The sequence below is a fragment of the Pseudophryne corroboree genome, chromosome 6, assembly GCF_028390025.1.
Source record: "Pseudophryne corroboree isolate aPseCor3 chromosome 6, aPseCor3.hap2, whole genome shotgun sequence".
In the NCBI taxonomy this organism is placed as follows: Eukaryota; Metazoa; Chordata; class Amphibia; order Anura; family Myobatrachidae; genus Pseudophryne; species Pseudophryne corroboree.
The window spans coordinates 214,079,294-214,097,601 of record NC_086449.1 but is presented as its reverse complement, the minus strand read 5'-3'; the positions used below and the strand labels follow the sequence as shown (position 1 = coordinate 214,097,601).

Here is an 18,308-nt window from a genome sequence, read left to right as displayed (position 1 = left end):
ATTATCCTTTGTAGTATAACCTGTCAGTATGAGTCAGTATGGAGAGCACTAGGCTGGCAGTCAGGAGGTATATAGAGTTAGTGTATACGGCCCATGTAGGGGCCAGTGACATACAGAAGTTTTTCACTTCATGATATGCTCACTTTGTGGTTATATGACAGCATGTGCTAATATAGCATTATAGACAGTCCTGTAAGTGTAAACGTATTGAGTGGAAATCTTAGTAACTAGTGTAATTGCCATGACAGTGAGATTAGTGGGACCGCAGTACTGTGGCTGCTCTTATGTTCTCTGACACCTGTACATTCCTCTCACTGTACACAGTATTGTACTACAGGGCACTACTATACAGGAGAGAGGCCAGGAGTGGCGATATGCACACTTACCAACCTGTAGCCAGAAACAGAGGAACATATACTGTACATTTATAGTTTTACATCGCACTAGCTGTGCCATTTTTGGCTTGTCTGTACTGATTACTCATTAGCCATTAACGTCTGCCGTGAATTAGCATTATAATATTATCAACCAATCATACATTAAAATCTATCGATCGATCTATATAGCTATGTACATAAGTCTGTCTTTCTAGCTATCTCATATTTATGTATTCATATTTTCTTCACCTATATATCTTTTGAAAAGGAGGTCCTATTATATTACTTGCCACTTGCAGCACCTTACATGTAACTACAGTATAGTGAATTAGTATATAAATTGAAGCAATTGTTCTAGTAAACGATATTGGAGCCTCCTTACACCAGATGTATTATAAAGTCTATCTGAAAAGGGAAGACTGACCCAAAACTAGAATTTAACCATTCTTATTTCAGAAAGGTATCTATCCTATTGACCCACCAATTGCTAAAAGAAGAGTGTGACCTGCATTCACAACCTGAAATCACAGCAAGATCCTAAACCTATTGTAGAGATCGCTACCACATGTGGGCAAGCCTAGTAATCAGATTACCCTGTTTTATATTTTCTGCAACACAAAAAGTATTAAAATGTAACAAACATGGATGTTGTTGTGGACTCGCCTCTAATGATCACAAGCGACCATGGACTCATACAGTATGAGACTTAAGGTGTGTGTGTGTGTGTGTGTGTGTGTGTGTGTGTGTGTGTGTGTGTGTGTGTGTGTGTGTCACTGAAAACTTTGTACACTGTATATATCATATCACCCGTCAGTTAATTAAGCTACTGTATGTTTATTAAAAACCCAGTAAAGCCATTAACTTAAGTGAAAGGCGGGGTTGTACTTATTATTTGCAGATGCCTGTAACCTGTGTTTTTGTACAGTAGTATAATACAAAAGCAAGGCTTTCCTGTAATACCTACACTATGATTAATGCCAATCTCATTAATTTCTAAAGTACAGGTCAAGTGATTTAGACCCTATTTCTAAACTGGTATGTCAATGCATAGTGCATACCCATTGCTTGCTATGTCACCTGTAGTGCCATTTATCACGGACAAGTGGAAGTTAACCCTTACAATTCCGTAATACCTGTCAGCACTCATGATGGCTTTGTATACGTGCAGTGTGCACTCACCGCTGTGTGCTGATAATATCCAGGGCAGCAATGGTTAATGGAAACACAAGTATTTCAGTGGCAGAATTATGCAGATCTAGTGCACTCTGGCCTCATTGTCATGAATGCAGAACTAAATCAATAAATCACAAATGCCGGATCAGATATAGGAAACTTTCAACTAGAACAAGTTTTTTTTATTTTTATTCAGTGAATGGCGTGTTTCCCCTAAACAAACTTGCCAATTAGTAGCTGATTTGTTTAATACTTAAGAAATTGGGGTAACACAGAAAGATATATCAGGAGGTGTTGGAAATAGAAAACAAATAAACTAGTTGAGAATTAGCATGTATCAGCTATGATTAGATGTATTCTGCCTTAAACCTTAATAGGTTGTCGTTGTAAAGGTTTCATCTGCAACATATAACTGCCCTATGTATACAGACATATTTACTCCACATTATTCTATGCACTGTTATTTACTCTCCTGTTTATGCTGATTTACAGTTTTTATTACGCTGGTAATTGTGTTGCACAGATATTATTTTGGGTCGGTCTGAAAACTATTTTCCATGACTTGGAACAAAATCCATGAATATAGTGTCTCAGTACTGCCACTGCTGGATCTCCTAATCACTGAATATCGATTTACCTAACTCTTTTCATCCAGCTAAAGACACATCTTAAAACACTCCATCCCAGAGTGTGCTCTCTGCTTTATATACACTAATAAAATGATTTACCTTTCTCCCTCTGACTTAAACACATGGGAAGATCGTTCAAGCCCCAGCTATTTGTGTGTGATCAGTAAATATTTAGTGTGGTGACATCTCTAGCTTCTCTCCTGATCAATACCCATCCCTACAGGAGGTTTGTATTGTCCAGGACAAAGCTGTAGGCTTCCTGATCTCTCTCTCTCTCTCACACACACACACACACACACACACACACACACACACACACACACTCCCTTTATCTCTCTCTCCTTCTTAATTCCTCTGGCCCCCACCACACACTCACACACACACCTCTCTACTTCTGTCTCTCTGTTTTTCTCTGTGTTTCGCCTCTCTCTCTCTCTCTCTCTCTCTCTCTCTCTCTCTCTCTCTCTCTCTCTCTCTCTCTCTCCCCCCCTCTCTCTCTCTCTCTCTCTCTCTCTCTCATGCTATCTCTCTATCTTTGCTTCTGTGTTTATATTATATACAGACCCTTTCCATTATTCATAATTTGTCTTCAATTTGTAGCCTATTAATTTGTCTAAATACTGTTGGTATCTAAACCACTCAAATATATTTAAACAAAGTAACTGACATCTCGCTTTTATCTCCTCAAAGAGTTTCTTCTAAACATTTCTGTTACATTGTAATAGTTGCTTTATAGTCCATTGCACTGTGTGACGTGTCCATGCCAGAGTTTTTTGTGCATAGCTTTCTGTCTGGAGATAGAGATTTTTCTACATTCAAATCACTATATATATATATATATATATATATATATATATACACACACACACACACACACACACACACACACACACACACACACACACACACACATCTCGAGTTATATGAAAAAGGGTTTTGTGTCCTAAACTATCTTTAGGGTGTAGCACTGTGTTCAATGGGGTTTATACAATAAGGAATGCTGTAGATTTCATGCATATTTGGTCATATTATGCACCTTTGGCACCTGTTCCTTTTCTTTAAAAGTGGTGCTTTATATTCATGTCTAGGGTGAAATGTAAAATGCAGATAATTACCAACACAATTTCTCAGCGCATTAATGTGGAGGATCGGCTATTTTAGATGTCTTTTCTTAATTGCTTTCCCTGCCTGCCTTTATGATGAGTGCTCAATGATTGGCAAAAACACAGAATTTATTGTATTTAGTAAGAATACAGACAGAAAATGTTGCACAAGTTTTTTGGTTGAAAGAGCACATATAAGACCATTGAGAGCCATTGATCCGAAAAGACACGGAGAACAAGTAAAATCGATTTGAAGCGACCCTCTCGCTCCTTTTTCACACCATTCAGAGGTCCCTATTCCACATCAGACAAAGACAGTGCCTTGGGAATGCCAAGGAGAGAGCCCAGTGCTCAGGCAAACACCACTCTGGCTAATCTAGATCTAAGGAAACTGGTTTATCACTAAGACCACGCTTCGCACGAGTTGCACTAGAAAGAAAGCTGGTAATTATGGCTCTTATTTGGCAGGCTGGCTTCAGTCTAACAATCTGCAGGGTCTTAGGGGTAAGGCTGCCTCACCCTTGACCTTTGGGATAACAGTGGCAGCTATCAATATAATATGGGCCAAAGTTTAAAAAACCTCCACCAATGAACTCCCCCTGGTACAGATAAAAGCCCATGTGGTTATGGGAGGGCACAGTTTAAGGAGATCTTTAAAATAAAATAAAAAACCTTCATCAAATTGATGCTGATCATTAAACATCACAATTATCCTGCAATATTCCCAAAAATGAATCCCAGTTCTTTCATAGACTGAATAAATTGAACACGGACCCTAAATATACCCAGCACCTTATCTGATCAACTTTACTCCACCAATAACCTACAGCTTCCAAAGGACAATGGCTGTCACCGGTGCCACCCTTCAGATGTTGTCACCAGAAACACCACGATGTAGGTGGCACAGTCTTATCTTCTCCCAAGGGCTGTCTCCTACATGGGTTCATAATACTGGCACCTGATTCTTGCCAACAATGTGGTTTTTTTATGATATTAATGCCTTTTGTAAGGGCCCTAAGGTTCTCATAGTTATTTCTTTTTGTGCCTTAAAGTCTATAATTACAGTGTCTTCGTAGTTTTCAGTATTATTTTAGGTGGCAAAATCATTTGTGATCTCCATTAGCCAGTAAACATGTAATTAGCATTCAGTCTTGTGTTTAACAAAATTTCTATTAAAGGCAAGGACAAGTGACAATGAGAGAGCGTTGGTTTCATTTGTCATTGACATACATCTTAGCAGAACACTTTTCTTAAAATAAAAGGTCCGCCTTTCAGCACCAGTCTTGGAACAAAAAAAAATCCATTAGTTTAAACTGTGCAAGGCTGCCAGTGACTTACTATTTATTACATCTGTAATATGTTAATGTCCCATTCATTAGTTTAGTGAGTATATAATGAATATTACACATGCCAAGCCCAAATATACTGTCCTTTACATTCATTATTTCAGATGGCAGAGCAGTTATCAAAGAAAACAGCTAAGTGGGGACTGTTTTAATGAAGGTGTGTAGCGAGGGAGTAGTCACACAAGCAAAGTGCTACGAATCAGAAATAAAGTTCTAAAACTATGCTGTAAGCCATTAGTAAATAGCTGTGTATTGCAATAGCTGTATAACTGTTGAGTTTACAATACAATATTTAGAGGTGTAAGGTTCCTTGAAAACATCTGTCTAAAAGGGGACAAAATCATTAAATTAAAGATGTGGTTGTTTTTTTTTTTTTTGTCCCCCCAATTGGGCGCATGTTTAAAGTCTAATCTATCCCTGCCCCAAAGTGGAAGGTGTAGCAATGCTCTTTATTCCTTCTAAGGAATGAGATGAGAGAAGAGATCACTGTGTGCTGCTATACCTTGGGTATGGGGATTTTCTTAAAGGCGAGGCTCACATTCCTGACGAGCTGTGTGCTGGCTCTCTCAAACTCACTATATTTAAAGTTATAGTGTCAAGTTTTTTTTTTTTTGTATGTTTTTTTTTTTTTCAAAGCCTGCAAGCCAAACAGTGCTTCCCTTCAAGCAGAGGATATCCCATTCACCTTTCTCCCTGCAACCTCTAGGCTTTTACCTACTTTGCAATCAGTTTGTTCAATCGCCTAAAATAAACACAATAAGAGAGACATTGTATTCTCTTTCCAAGGAAATCTCCTATAACGTGCATAAAGGGACTCATTTCACCTGCCACACTAAAAAGGGGATTTGCAGTTATAGGAAGAAGATGCAAGCCATTTGGGACGCAGAGCAAGGAAAATACGTGTTTGGTAGGTCTATTTTATTTATAATACGTTTTTCTCCTCTACTACTAAGCATGGGATGCTCTATCTCTTTAACTATCTCTTAACCTGAGTCATCTGCCGAGTGTGCCTCTGTAGCCCTGTGCTGAGTCTGAGTCTGTTGTTTGTGTATTATACCTTTTAAAGCACGATTGAGTTTAATTTAGAGGGTTACTGTCCTTCGCAGCTAGCACTCATTTGTCAAAGACGCCAGTATAACACTACAGCAGCTATACCCAGTCCAGAGCCTTGGTTAGGGGAGGGAATAAGGAGATTTAGCCCGGCTGAGGGGTTGTGTTGATCGGATATATCTAGAGAAGTGTTCTCTGCCTAGGATCATGGTGAAAGATAATGCAAGGCAGCTGCAGAGAGGAAGGAAAAGGCAGAGTACTCACCGATCTGTCCTCTTGGAAAGGCTGCTGAGAATGAGCTGCAGCCAGGGCTAGGGCTCCTCAATGCAGGCTGATTAGAAATGGTCTGTTCAGGTCCATCAATGGAACAACACACTGCATCAGCCCTCTGTATCCACTCATCACTGGCTATGGGGAAGCAAAATTCACAAACTTTGCCCTACACTCCAGGTATATCCAATCCCATTCATTTAGGAACTAATCACATTAATATGCACCTAAGTTTCTTTCTGGCGCACATAGGTGAATCAAAAGTCGGTTCCCTTTAAGATCCCATCTTTTTCCAGTGTATGTTCAGTTTTAGGCAGATGAAAGCCTTACACTAGGGGGCAGACAGATACTGTACTTGCTCCAATCTTAACCATTTTTTCACCTCACACAACATATGCTCTGATTTAGCACTGTAAATTTTTTTTTTTTTTTTTTTTTTTAGAGGACCCAACTCTGACAGCCCCTGGTGATTTTGAAAGTACCACAAGCCATTGGTTAAAAATTGCATTGACTTGGTAGTTCAGATAACACAATGGGACACACTCTCCCCATTCACAGGACTTCAGTGTGATGGTTGCGACACATACACACACACACACACACACACACACACACACACACACACACACACACACACACACACACAGTACACTTCTGTGTAATGTCTATAGAAATCCCTTTTTTTCCACTAGACTTGTATGTAAATGAACCTGCAAAGCACAACACATCATTTACCATTAAATTACCTTTTAATGTTAAATAAATTATTTTACTTTTTTATTTTTAAATAGAACTTTTTGCAGTTGATATTCATGTACATTAATAACCATATAGTCCTCACTGTATTGAGTATGAGAACATCGCTGTGAAGGGTAATGTGACATAAGGGTGTGAGGTTTCTTGCCTGCTATCCATACACAAAATGGACAATGGCAGGATACAAGTGACACAATGATGGCATTCATCGTGTGGCCTAACAGAGCACTGACTAGCTGTAAGATAAAATACTAACCGTTCACCAGTGTATAGTGCATGGGCCAGGGATGAACTCTCCCTGAAACATTGACCTTCAAATGTGTTCGCTGAGGCCAATAATAAGACAAGAACTAGACTTATTGGCTAAATTATGTCATTTTATTACCTTGAAGTGGACTTGATTTATAAGAGCACCGCGACATAGATAGCATACATCCTCATATGATTTCAGTATAACCAAAAGTTCCCCAATGAGTTAATAGTGGTATTATATATATTCTTCATATCAGGTGAGTGTTTATAATACCTTTATTATAACACATATGGTGAGTAGAGTGAGAGGGATATGTCAAGGGAAGCTCCAAAACACATTTGTGTAGCACAGATGTAGAAGTGGAACAAATCCTGCATTAGGTCCCAATATCTTATGTTACCCTTAGAGCAAGTGACTGTAGGCTCCACATGTGGACGATATACAGTAGTGATGGTTCCTCTTTTTCTGTGTCTATACATAAATATATATATATATATATATATATATATATATATATATATATATATATATATATTCTTATCCACACACACACACAGACAGACGCACGCACACACCAACACACACACGTGTGTTTGCTTGCACTATGCTGCAATGCATATGAAATACTATGCCAGCTCACTGTAAAGATGTTGCGGGTTCAAACAATTCCAGTGAAATATTTAGAATGGACCCATATTCAGAACTGTTTGTGCCTTTACGTACATTGAGCTAGAAAGCGTGGGTACTCTGCAATGATACATATGCATGTGCATGTTTGTGTGTGTGCATATGAATTATTATATGTATGTGTGTCTTTATTTGTGTGTAGTTTTTCCTATGTTATAATATATTCACGTGCATTTAGCTACTTGTAAATATGGGAACACAGAAAATTGTAATCTCGCAAGTGTGTGCAAGAGACAGATACCGTAACATTTACAGGAGAACAAGAGAATACTTTATTTCCGTAGTGTTATTCTTGGTGGATGACATGGACAGGAGTATATTGCATTGGCTAGCAGTAAAATAATGGATGTACCCAGATAATAATGACACTTTGCCTTGTCTGTGCAATTAGCCTTAAACCAACAAGCTTCTGCAGCCCTTAGCTGACACGGAATGCTTCCTCTGAAGTAAATAATAGCCCCAGCTATTGAGATTCTGATGGTCAAGTGATCAAACAGTACCGACCCTCATTCTTCAACATAGGAGTATTGTCCATTTGAACCTCTATCACCTCCCCTGTAAAAGCAATGTCTGGTCCTGCATTCTGACTCCCTGCATACTTCATTAGAGCAAACTGCTGCCTGTGTGGAATGATGTATGCATGTATATACATGCTCATTTTGATTTAACCATGTGCACATGTGGATTTATCATATGTGACTAATATTAACATTTCCATCCTCGTACTATAAGCAGTAGTTGACTATTATTAATATAATAATAATAATAATAATAATAATAATAATAATAATAATAATCAATTCCAGCTCTTATCTTAACTTTATCCATTGGGTTATTATAGACGAGCATAGACCATCATATCCAATATTCCCAGTAAATCATCACGAATACTGTTACATTTACTATCTAGCAGCAAACATAGATATTTATAAAGACAATTATTATTCATATTATTAGTATCATTTTAAACCAGGCATTAAGTTGGGGAACAGAAATGGGCAAAATTAAAAAAATTAAAAAAAAATCCAGGATTTTGTTTAATTGATCCTGCTATGTATAGTGCCCTTTTGCAATACGTTTTGTTTTTTTTAACACACTTTTTTTTCCTTCACCCTCTACAACCTTATTGTGTCTGAACTGAAAGAGCAATGCTGAGAGCAGGGCAAGCACTAGCGGACTCTCTCTAGGACCATGCAGTGACGAGCGGCAGGCGCTCTGTACCACTAGGCCGGCCGGACCAATAGGGTGCAAGGGGAGGGCTGGGAGCCCTGACCAGTTAAACACAATCTCTCGCCTTATAAGGAGCGGCGTCTCCATGGTAACGTGTGCTAAGTTGCAGCAGTGGTGTCAAAGTTCACTATATAGAGAGCTCAGTGAGCTGATCGGAGAGACACCACTCTGCCAGCCCTTTCCTACAAATCGCAGTCACTTCCTACCCCCCCTCTTTAGCATATTTGATCACTTTGATTCCCGGCTCCTGCCTTTTATTCCAAGGCTTATTCTGCATGAAGGATGTCCAGCAGCCTGTGAACTGCTCCTCTTTTTTATCACTATCATTATTATTATTGTTGTTGTTTGCTGCTGGGGCTGGAGAGTGCTTCATGCTCAGAGGAAGCAGGGAACTGAGCAAGCCCTGCTGGAGAGAGAGACTCCCTTACTGGCTGCCAGCGCTGGAGGAGAAGAAGAAGAAGAGCAGGTCTCCCCCCTGTAATCCTTAACCCTTCGCCTGTTCTCCATGGCTTTCCTGAATGGCTGACTGTGATCTTCCCAGGACCTGGCCCCCAGCACTCAGCCCGCACCTCAGCCACAGAGAGACCCCCCCAAGCCTGCTCCTGCACAAGACCCCTAAACACACTCTGCTACTCCTCTGACTGTTTGCTGCTTGTTCATCGTTTCTTTTTCCTTTTTTTTTTTTTTTTCTGTGTGTTATTCCCTGAGACCCCCCCTTTTTCATATATTAAAGCTGCTTGACTGATCCCACCAGCACTATAAGAAGAAGAAGAGGGAGAAGCAGAGTGGAAACGGTCTCCCATTAGATATGGCAATGGTAGTGGGTGCGTGGCGAGACCCTCAGGACGATGTGCCAGGAACTCAACCTTCACAGCCACCCCCAGTGCAAGGACCAACAGGGGCCCCGCACACCCCGCAGACCCCGGGGCAAGGAGTGCCCTCTTCTACCCCTGCCCAGTCCAACCCGTCCAGCCAGTCCAGCCAGAGCCAAGGGGACAAGCAGCAACAGCAGCAGCACATTGAGTGCGTGGTGTGTGGGGACAAGTCCAGCGGCAAGCACTATGGCCAGTTCACCTGCGAGGGCTGCAAGAGCTTCTTCAAGAGGAGTGTAAGGAGAAACCTGAGTTACACTTGTCGTGCCAACAGGAACTGCCCCATAGACCAGCACCACCGCAATCAGTGCCAGTACTGTCGCCTCAAAAAATGCCTCAAAGTTGGCATGAGACGGGAAGGTATTGGGATTTCATTTGTTTTCCAGTCTTGCCTATTGTTCTGTATCCCCCCTCCCCTCCCCTCTCTCCAGCATTCAGGGTTCAGGCAATTGTGTAACTTTCCCGTGCATGGCCAGGGCTGGGAGTTTGCTGCTTGCCTCTGTGTTCCCGCATTGCAATCCAGTGGCCACGATCATTCATGCTAGCTGATTCTCTTATTTAGCCGAACCTTAATTCTGTATCTTAATGTTAAATGGGGGCATTTCAAATTTGTATTTATTAATCTATGGGGTTTTTTTTTATTGCATGGCCCTGAATAGGTTGATATAAATGGCAGGCTATTTATTATTATTATTATTATTATTATTATTATTATTATGCATCTATGACCCCCAGCAACAACAACGACAAAAAATATCCTCTCTCCGTGGAATAATCTGCCTGGCCCCTGTGACCTAGAATGTCATTCTGCACAGGAGTTAAAACTGATTAAGATCAGAGGACAGTTTGGAGCTGAGTCTTCTGTAACACACACACACACACACACACACACACACACACACACACACACACACACACACACACACACACACACACACGCATGCTTCTCTCTTACCACCATCATTAAATATTACAATTTAAGTTCCTGGATCCATAAACAATATATACAATATATATAGCTTGCAGGTCTGCTGATCTGTTCGGTTGTTGTACATGGTGTGTGTGTGTGTGTGTGTGTGTGTGTGTGTGTGTGTGTGTGTGTGTGTGTGTGTGTGTGTGTGTGTGTGTAATTGTGTGTTCTCTTATGAAAGTCAACAGCTTATCTGACATAAAATTAGAGGACAACGTGCTGATGGTGTGCAGAGCTGCCTCAGCAGGCTGTCTAATGTAGGCTAAGGGTTACTGTCTGCCTCTTTCTTTGTGCTCCAGCTGGTCTGACTCTGTCCTGCTTAGAATCCCACGTACATCTTACACGATCTACCGAACTCTACACAATATTTCCCACAACCTTCCATCTCCTCTAAAAGTTTAAACATTATCCCCCAAAATTCTTTGACTTCCTGCAATGCAACTGTGGGGGAAAGGACGCAGAGGCCTGCAAGCTGCAAGCAGTTGTCTGTAGCTCTTAAACTGAGAATCTTTCTTTGTTGTTGCTGTTGTTGTTTTTTTTATTATTACTATTATAATTATATTTTCACAGTCACTTTAAAAAGCATAAGAGGCCTATCAAGGACCTTAGCTTTTGTTTAAAAAAAAAAAACATAATTAAAATCAAACTGCAATATTATATGTGTAGACGGGAGAGAGAAACATAAGGACATTATGAGCACATATGGAAGAATAAATTGAATGTCTTCGTGTTTGGGAAGTCAGCAGATTTTTTTTTTATTAAGCAAGCAGAAGAGCGATTTTTAAAGCAATTGTGGAAGTGGGTTCTTTAGATGATGTGTTGTTGTAATTTAAATACAATAAAGAACACAAAACAACACAGAAAATATTCTCAAATGTTTTATATATACATATATATATATATATATATATATATATATAGTTGTTGTTGTTATTTTTATTAAATTGTTTGTATTAGCAGTGACAGGGAACACAAAACTTGCATGACAATGAGTAACCGAGACAAAAGCAGATATTAATTGCTGTAGTTTCTTCTCTATTTACTGCAGCCGTACAGAGGGGCAGAATGCCACCCACACAGCCTACTCATGGCCAGTTCGCCTTGACAAATGGGGACCCTCTCAACTGCCATTCCTACCTATCCGGATATATATCCCTTCTGCTGAGGGCAGAGCCCTACCCGACCTCTAGATTTGGTAGCCAATGCATGCAACCCAACAACATTATGGGCATCGAGAACATTTGTGAACTGGCAGCCAGGATGCTCTTCAGTGCTGTGGAGTGGGCACGGAATATCCCCTTCTTCCCAGACCTGCAGATCACAGACCAGGTGGCACTGCTCAGGCTAACCTGGAGTGAGTTGTTTGTGCTTAATGCTGCCCAGTGCTCAATGCCCCTCCATGTCGCCCCTCTCCTGGCCGCTGCTGGGCTCCACGCTTCCCCCATGTCCGCGGACAGAGTGGTGGCCTTTATGGACCACATAAGAATCTTCCAAGAGCAAGTAGAGAAACTAAAGGCATTACACGTGGACTCAGCAGAATATAGTTGTTTAAAAGCTATAGTGCTCTTCACTTCAGGTAAGACAAAAATTATATTTTTCTTCATATATACATATTTATTTTATAATGTCATAAAGTATTTATATAGACAGTGTCAATTATTATTTTAAATGCTTAGTTTATGTGCTAAAACTTGCCACAATCCTGCTACATGGCAGAGGAGGGACCCCATCACCCAGTGTTTGCTAGGAATGGAATATAATTCATATATACAAAACATTCAGGCCCTGACTGTAGGTTAGGATCATTCCCTGCAAATCCATTTTAAGATCATTGCTATGGTGAATGAAACTGCATTTGACATCATAAATCACAGTAAATGCTATTTCAGTTAATATGTAAAATAATAATAACAACAACAACAACAACAACAACAACAACAACAACAGAATGCAGTGTTATCTTTAGTCAAAGGGAAAGAAGAGCCTTTCCTTGCTGTGTGGTTGCTGGCCCTGCCAGGCTGCCTCTCCTCTGGAGTCTAGCTTCCAGCATGACTGCATCTGAAGGCAGATATGTTGTTTGTTTAACTCCACGGGCCCAAATCATTCGGATTCCAAATGTATTTGTGAATAGGACGAGTTAAGACAGGCAGTTTGGATTTCACTGCTGAACGGCTGTAACTTTAGACAGAATGCAACTTTTTTAGTGTGGAAATGCGAAGCAGCAAAACGGTTAACCCACAGCATGTAGAGAGAGCGAGAGAGAGAGAGAGAGAGAGAGAGAGAGAGAGATAGATGGGAGTACATAATATTATCTCCCTTAAATATGATGATGGTGGTAATAATAATAATAAATAAAAATAATAATAATAATCATTACACCCATATCTGCTGCTATTATTGTTAGCTGTGTACCACTTGTTTGTACCGTGGCAGCTATAAATCAATAATTAATGCATTATAAAATAGAAATCAAATTAGGATACATTGCAGGTTAGGTTGTGCGAGGAAAATATCTCATAATTATTCACACTTATGGACAAACTTTGGCTAACATATTATAATTGTATATACATCATATTTCAGGCGGCTGCATGCCTTTAATGCCACTTGTGAGAAATAACTATTGTACATCCATTAAGGGATGTCTGTACTGCATAAATGTGTGTGTGTGTGTGTGTGTGTGTGTGTGTGTACACACATACATACACACACACACACACACACACACACACACACACACACACACACACACACACACACTAAGACATACATGCATTTTTATATGTTGATTAAATAAGAAATGACAGAAACACGTTGCCTAAGGCTTAAATTGCCAACAAATCATTAAATAACTAGTTACGTTTATTTCTCTTATCTGGTCTAAAATAAGATGGGTAATGTTGGTAGATGAGAGCCTAGATTCTACCAATCACAGGAAGAGTGATGAGTGTAGCGGAGTACATTTTTTATTTGTTAAATATGACCATTATTAAAATGTACTATATGTGAATGAATACGTCATAAGTGCATGACGGTTTTGTTAGTCTGCTCTGAAATTATATAGCAATGACCCCAGCTACCCTCCTCAAGATAGATATTAGGGGTAGGGGGGTTGTAGCAAAATAATTGTGGGGAAAGTATCTATAATGAATTCCTCCAACTAACTGTACTGTATGGATAGTGTCTGTGGTCATACTTTAGTGCACTTATGATGATAAACACACTGATATGTGTACACCTTGTTTGGGTACATGTGTAAGGGGAATTTAAATGCTAATATTGTTCTGTATCAGGCAGTCACCTGTACTGCTCACTTTACATTGCACTGCTTGGCCAAACCACTTGTTTCTTATCCACTGTAGCCCCAGAGAGGCCTGCAAAGCTTATCAATGCTTTGCCAGGTCCTCTGGTGATGGAGGGGACTCAGTGCACACCAACACATAAAACATGTTACACAGTTATGCCTTATTTTCCCTCCACATGTTTCAAATAATCTGCATGCCTTTGTAATGGCTTGCATACAAATATGCATGTGCTACTCTTTTTTTTTTTTCTTAACAAGAAGCCAATGGCAGGTTGGGTCACAACCTGGACTCTTCATAGAGGCGTTTGTGATTTAAACCTAGGTATTGTATGTTAGGGGCATAGTAAATCGTGCAAGACCCTCTGTGGTCTCACTGTGCACAGGGGCCTTCTGTAAAACCAGCGAGAGAGAGAGAGAGAGAGAGAGAGAGAGAGAGAGGGAGAGGGAGAAGGGGGTGGGCAGAGTTTGCTTGGATGATTCTGAACAACCCATACTGACAAGATGATCTTTAAAAGAGCCACTTAAGACATTTTCACAGACTAAAGAAAAATCGTATAGTCTTAAAAGGGGAGAATATATTAAAGATCCCCGGACGCCATTGCTGGTGACTGGACATCAGATTATTTGTGTTAAAGAGCTAAGCAACCATTAGGAGGCCTCTGCTAAATGACTTTCCAGTCTTCCTAGCAATATATATATATATATATATATATATATATATATATATATATTAGTGTGTTTGTGGTGGTGCAATTTTTATGAGTTAATTACAATGAACAAGAGGGGGTTGGGAAAGAGGAGGGGGGGGGAGGCTGTCCACAATTTGGTGACAGGCCTTCCACTACAGCGACTCCTAATCATATAATTACATTGTTTATCACACTTTTCTTTCCCCCCAGATGCCTGTGGTCTGTCTGATGTGGCTCATGTGGAAAGTTTGCAGGAGAAGTCACAATGTGCATTGGAAGAATATGTTAGAAGCCAGTACCCCAACCAGCCGACAAGATTTGGCAAACTTTTACTCCGTCTACCATCCCTCCGCACTGTGTCCTCTTCTGTCATAGAGCAATTGTTTTTCGTCCGTTTGGTAGGTAAAACCCCTATAGAAACGCTCATTAGAGATATGTTACTCTCTGGAAGCAGTTTCAATTGGCCCTATATGTCCATACAATAAAAAAAAAAAAACAACAACAACAACACAGTATTGAAGGGGAAAATGGAGGGCAAAACAAAAGACTCTGGGGTATGTTTGCTTAAAACTCCTTCTGTTAAGGCTGTTACAAGTTTACTTAAAGAAGTGGGAAGAATTTATTGGACTGTGAATTAAAAAAAAAAAAAGACTTATCTATGAACACTCTTACAGAATGCATTTAAACCTGTCTCGTTCAGAACAACTTGCTACGTATCACTTTTTTTTAAAGAAAGTAAAAAACAAACAAACAAAAAAACAGGAAATTTTTGTCTTTTTTTGTAACCTTTTAAAATATCGCTTAAAAAAAAGTGCATTTATGGAGATGAGGAGAAAATTAGCAAAGAGAGAGAGAGAGAGAGAGAGAGAGAGAGAGAGAGAGAAAGTAAGTTCTTTTTTTTTTCCAAATTATAAATTGTCCTGTGTCTATGTATCTATTAGCTGTTTCTTTTCCTTTTTGTATTTTCCTGGTTCCAAACCAGTTTATTCTGTGGTTCTATAATATTTTTTTTTTAATAAATATATATATATATATTCTTGACTTAAGAAAAAAAATGTATCCTTAAAATTTATATGTTCTGTAAGAATTAAAACAGATTCCACAAGAATGTCATAGGAAAAAATGGAACTTAAAAATTAATAAATGGAGTTGAGTTGGAAGGGCACTTATAAGTGATGAGCCTAAATTAATTATTGAACTCGAGACCTGTAATTATTTACCCATTTGAACCACATATGTTTCTTCACTAAACAAGACAGATTTTTTTTATATTATTATTATTATAATAATTATTATTATAATTATTTTATTTTTCACAAATTAGGCAAGCTGTGGGGATGAAGCGGAGGGAACGCTGTGTCTAAGATACAGCAGTTTAGTTAAGTACATTTTTAGGGCAAATGTGTTCCATGCAGTATTCTCAAACTGTTCTGAAGCTCCTATTACTGTTTGTATATTTGCAATTCCCTTTGTATTATAATTGTTGATATTTCCATTTTTTTTTTTTAAAGAAAAAAGACAAAATACAATTCAAATCAGCATGACAAATAACACTGTTGGCACTTATACATAATGTGATTGATTCGGTAACTAGATCTTACAGTTTGTGTTAAAACTGAAGGGTTTTTTATTTTGTTTGCTTTTTTAAGTGCAACTTTTTTCTGTATACTGTAAAAGTTATAATAACTGAACTGTTTGGTCAAGTCTATTGTGTGTTATATTTCAAGAAAATTGGAAGTACTCAGAAATTAAAATATTATTTGATATCTGAAAAAAAAAATTTTTTGGCTGTGACAAGTGTCTTTCCAAACAAGAACTATCCACATCACATGTTTCTAATAGAGACCATAACTTATTGAGCCCCAGACCTTTGAAGACGATGTTGCGGGACTGCGGGTCTGCAGAAGGGGTTAATTTGCCTTTCCTGTCTACTTGCCCCCGTTATGTTTGTCCAAACGTGTAACAGTGTATTTGCATGTCTAATTCGGCAGGAAACGCTTAAACCAGTGGTTTATCTATGGTTTAAGGGGAACTGTACATTATTGCAACCCATTCTTAGTAACCTAATCCCCTATTTAATTAAAAATGGATTTCCAAGAAAAGGCCCGTACTTTTAAGTGCCTACAGAGCTATTTTAGCGAAGTATATTGTTAAACTTATCCAAACAAAAAAAAAAATCTACATCTATTTTATGAACATAAAAAAGTACTATTTTGTAAATATCTGGTATACACGCACATGATATCTGAGGCAAACCAGTGACAGATTTGTATATACAGGTCAGTTGCTTTTCATTGAATTTTCTGGTTTATTTTTTTTATTTTTATTTTTTATTTTTTTTGTGGTTTGATAAGCTATTGTGATGGCCATTCTCTATTGTTGTTGAGAGGTTCATAATTTGGGTGACTTAGTTAAGAGGACTCAAGGTCTGTTATTACGTTCAGACTAAATTACATTTTCAAATTGATTATTAAAATAAAACCTTTTCTGGTCTGCTAGTATGTAGTAAAGACATGGAGCCTTTTTCTACTGAGGGGACCTTATAAAATACAAACTAACAGCAGCTGTTGGAATGGGCTACATAGAAATGTAGGCGTCTCTGTAAGCAAAAATAAGATGCCTACTGTACGAGAGCTTAAATTAGAGTGTAATTAATTCTTCTCAGTCACAGATTTCTGTGGGGTAAGATTTTGTACCAAAACTTGCCATGTTTTAATCATTCATATTCAATGGTAAACTTAATTTATTGTAAATGTACTTCTGGACCATGATATGCAGTTTGACTGGGAATTACTATAACATGTAATATGCAGACACACACACACACACACACACACACACACACACACACACACACACTATACAGGATATATGTATACATTATACACGTAATACGGAGACGGCTCTGAGCACTGGTACATTTGCAGAGTATTGCTGACCTCTACGTTTAGGTTTCTCTATTGCAAGTCATTTGTGAGTGTATGAAGTTTTTGTATTAAAAGATAAAAAAAAAACAATTCACAGGATCTCGTTTTGTGTTAGCTTATTGTAAAACATGTGTTGTAAATTGTCATTGGTATTAAATTATAATTTATGAATTTCAAAAATGAAAAAAGAGCCAGTCCCTGTCCTTATTAATGTGTGGAGAATGTAACACTTATCTGATGGGAGGTTTTGCAGCAGTCACAAATTAAACGCCATGTGGATGATGATGATGATGATGATGATGATGATGATGATGATGATGCTTATAAAGAGAATGCATGTATGCTTCCTGAAAGGGGTATTTGTTTAAGTATTCGTGTTAGGTTTTAAGTTTATTACGTTTAAACTAAGTTTTCCTTTTCGTGCTGAGTTGCAACAATAGATCTAGCAAGCATTTGCAAAGGACAAAAGAAGGGGATGTGATTTAACAGCAAGTTCTGTGAGATCTTAACCCTTTCATGGCTCCTGCAAGATGGTTGCTTGGCCCTGGAGTGTATCTATTTATTTTTTTACGGGCTCACGGGAGTGCATGGGTTAACCCGGGCTGTTAAAGATGGCAACACTATAAGTGTCTTTTCTCCTGACTGCTTGCAGACTGCTTTATATCTTCCCAT

The 18,308-nt window shown here is 38.8% G+C and overlaps 1 protein-coding gene across 4 annotated transcripts; it reads left to right on the top strand.

The window, feature by feature from the left end:
* The first annotated feature begins 5,252 nt into the window (after positions 1 to 5,252).
* Positions 5,253 to 17,730, top strand: NR2F2 (nuclear receptor subfamily 2 group F member 2). Of its 4 annotated transcripts, none has more exons than XM_063925720.1 (3): positions 5,253 to 5,535; positions 11,765 to 12,292; positions 14,920 to 17,730. In XM_063925720.1, the coding sequence occupies exons 1-3, from the start codon at positions 5,493 to 5,495 to the stop codon at positions 15,192 to 15,194; spliced, it is 846 nt and encodes a 281-aa protein (XP_063781790.1). In that variant the 5' UTR covers positions 5,253 to 5,492; the 3' UTR covers positions 15,195 to 17,730. The 4 variants fall into 4 exon arrangements, with proteins under 4 accessions (XP_063781790.1, XP_063781788.1, XP_063781789.1 ...); XM_063925718.1 differs by lacking the exon at positions 5,253 to 5,535 and adding an exon at positions 8,984 to 10,106 and having other exon boundaries at positions 11,744 to 12,292; XM_063925719.1 differs by lacking the exon at positions 5,253 to 5,535 and adding an exon at positions 8,987 to 10,106.
* The last annotated feature ends 578 nt before the right edge of the window (positions 17,731 to 18,308 follow it).

Excerpts from the sequence above, each read along its gene's own strand:
- NR2F2 (XM_063925718.1), top strand. The coding sequence starts at position 9,683 with ATGGCAATGGTAGTGGGTGCGTGGCGAGACCCTCAGGACGATGTGCCA. Across the intron at positions 10,107-11,743 it reads AGTTGGCATGAGACGGGAAG|TTTCTTCTCTATTTACTGCA; the intron begins GTATTGGGATTT and ends TAATTGCTGTAG. Across the intron at positions 12,293-14,919 it reads TATAGTGCTCTTCACTTCAG|ATGCCTGTGGTCTGTCTGAT; the intron begins GTAAGACAAAAA and ends CTTTCCCCCCAG.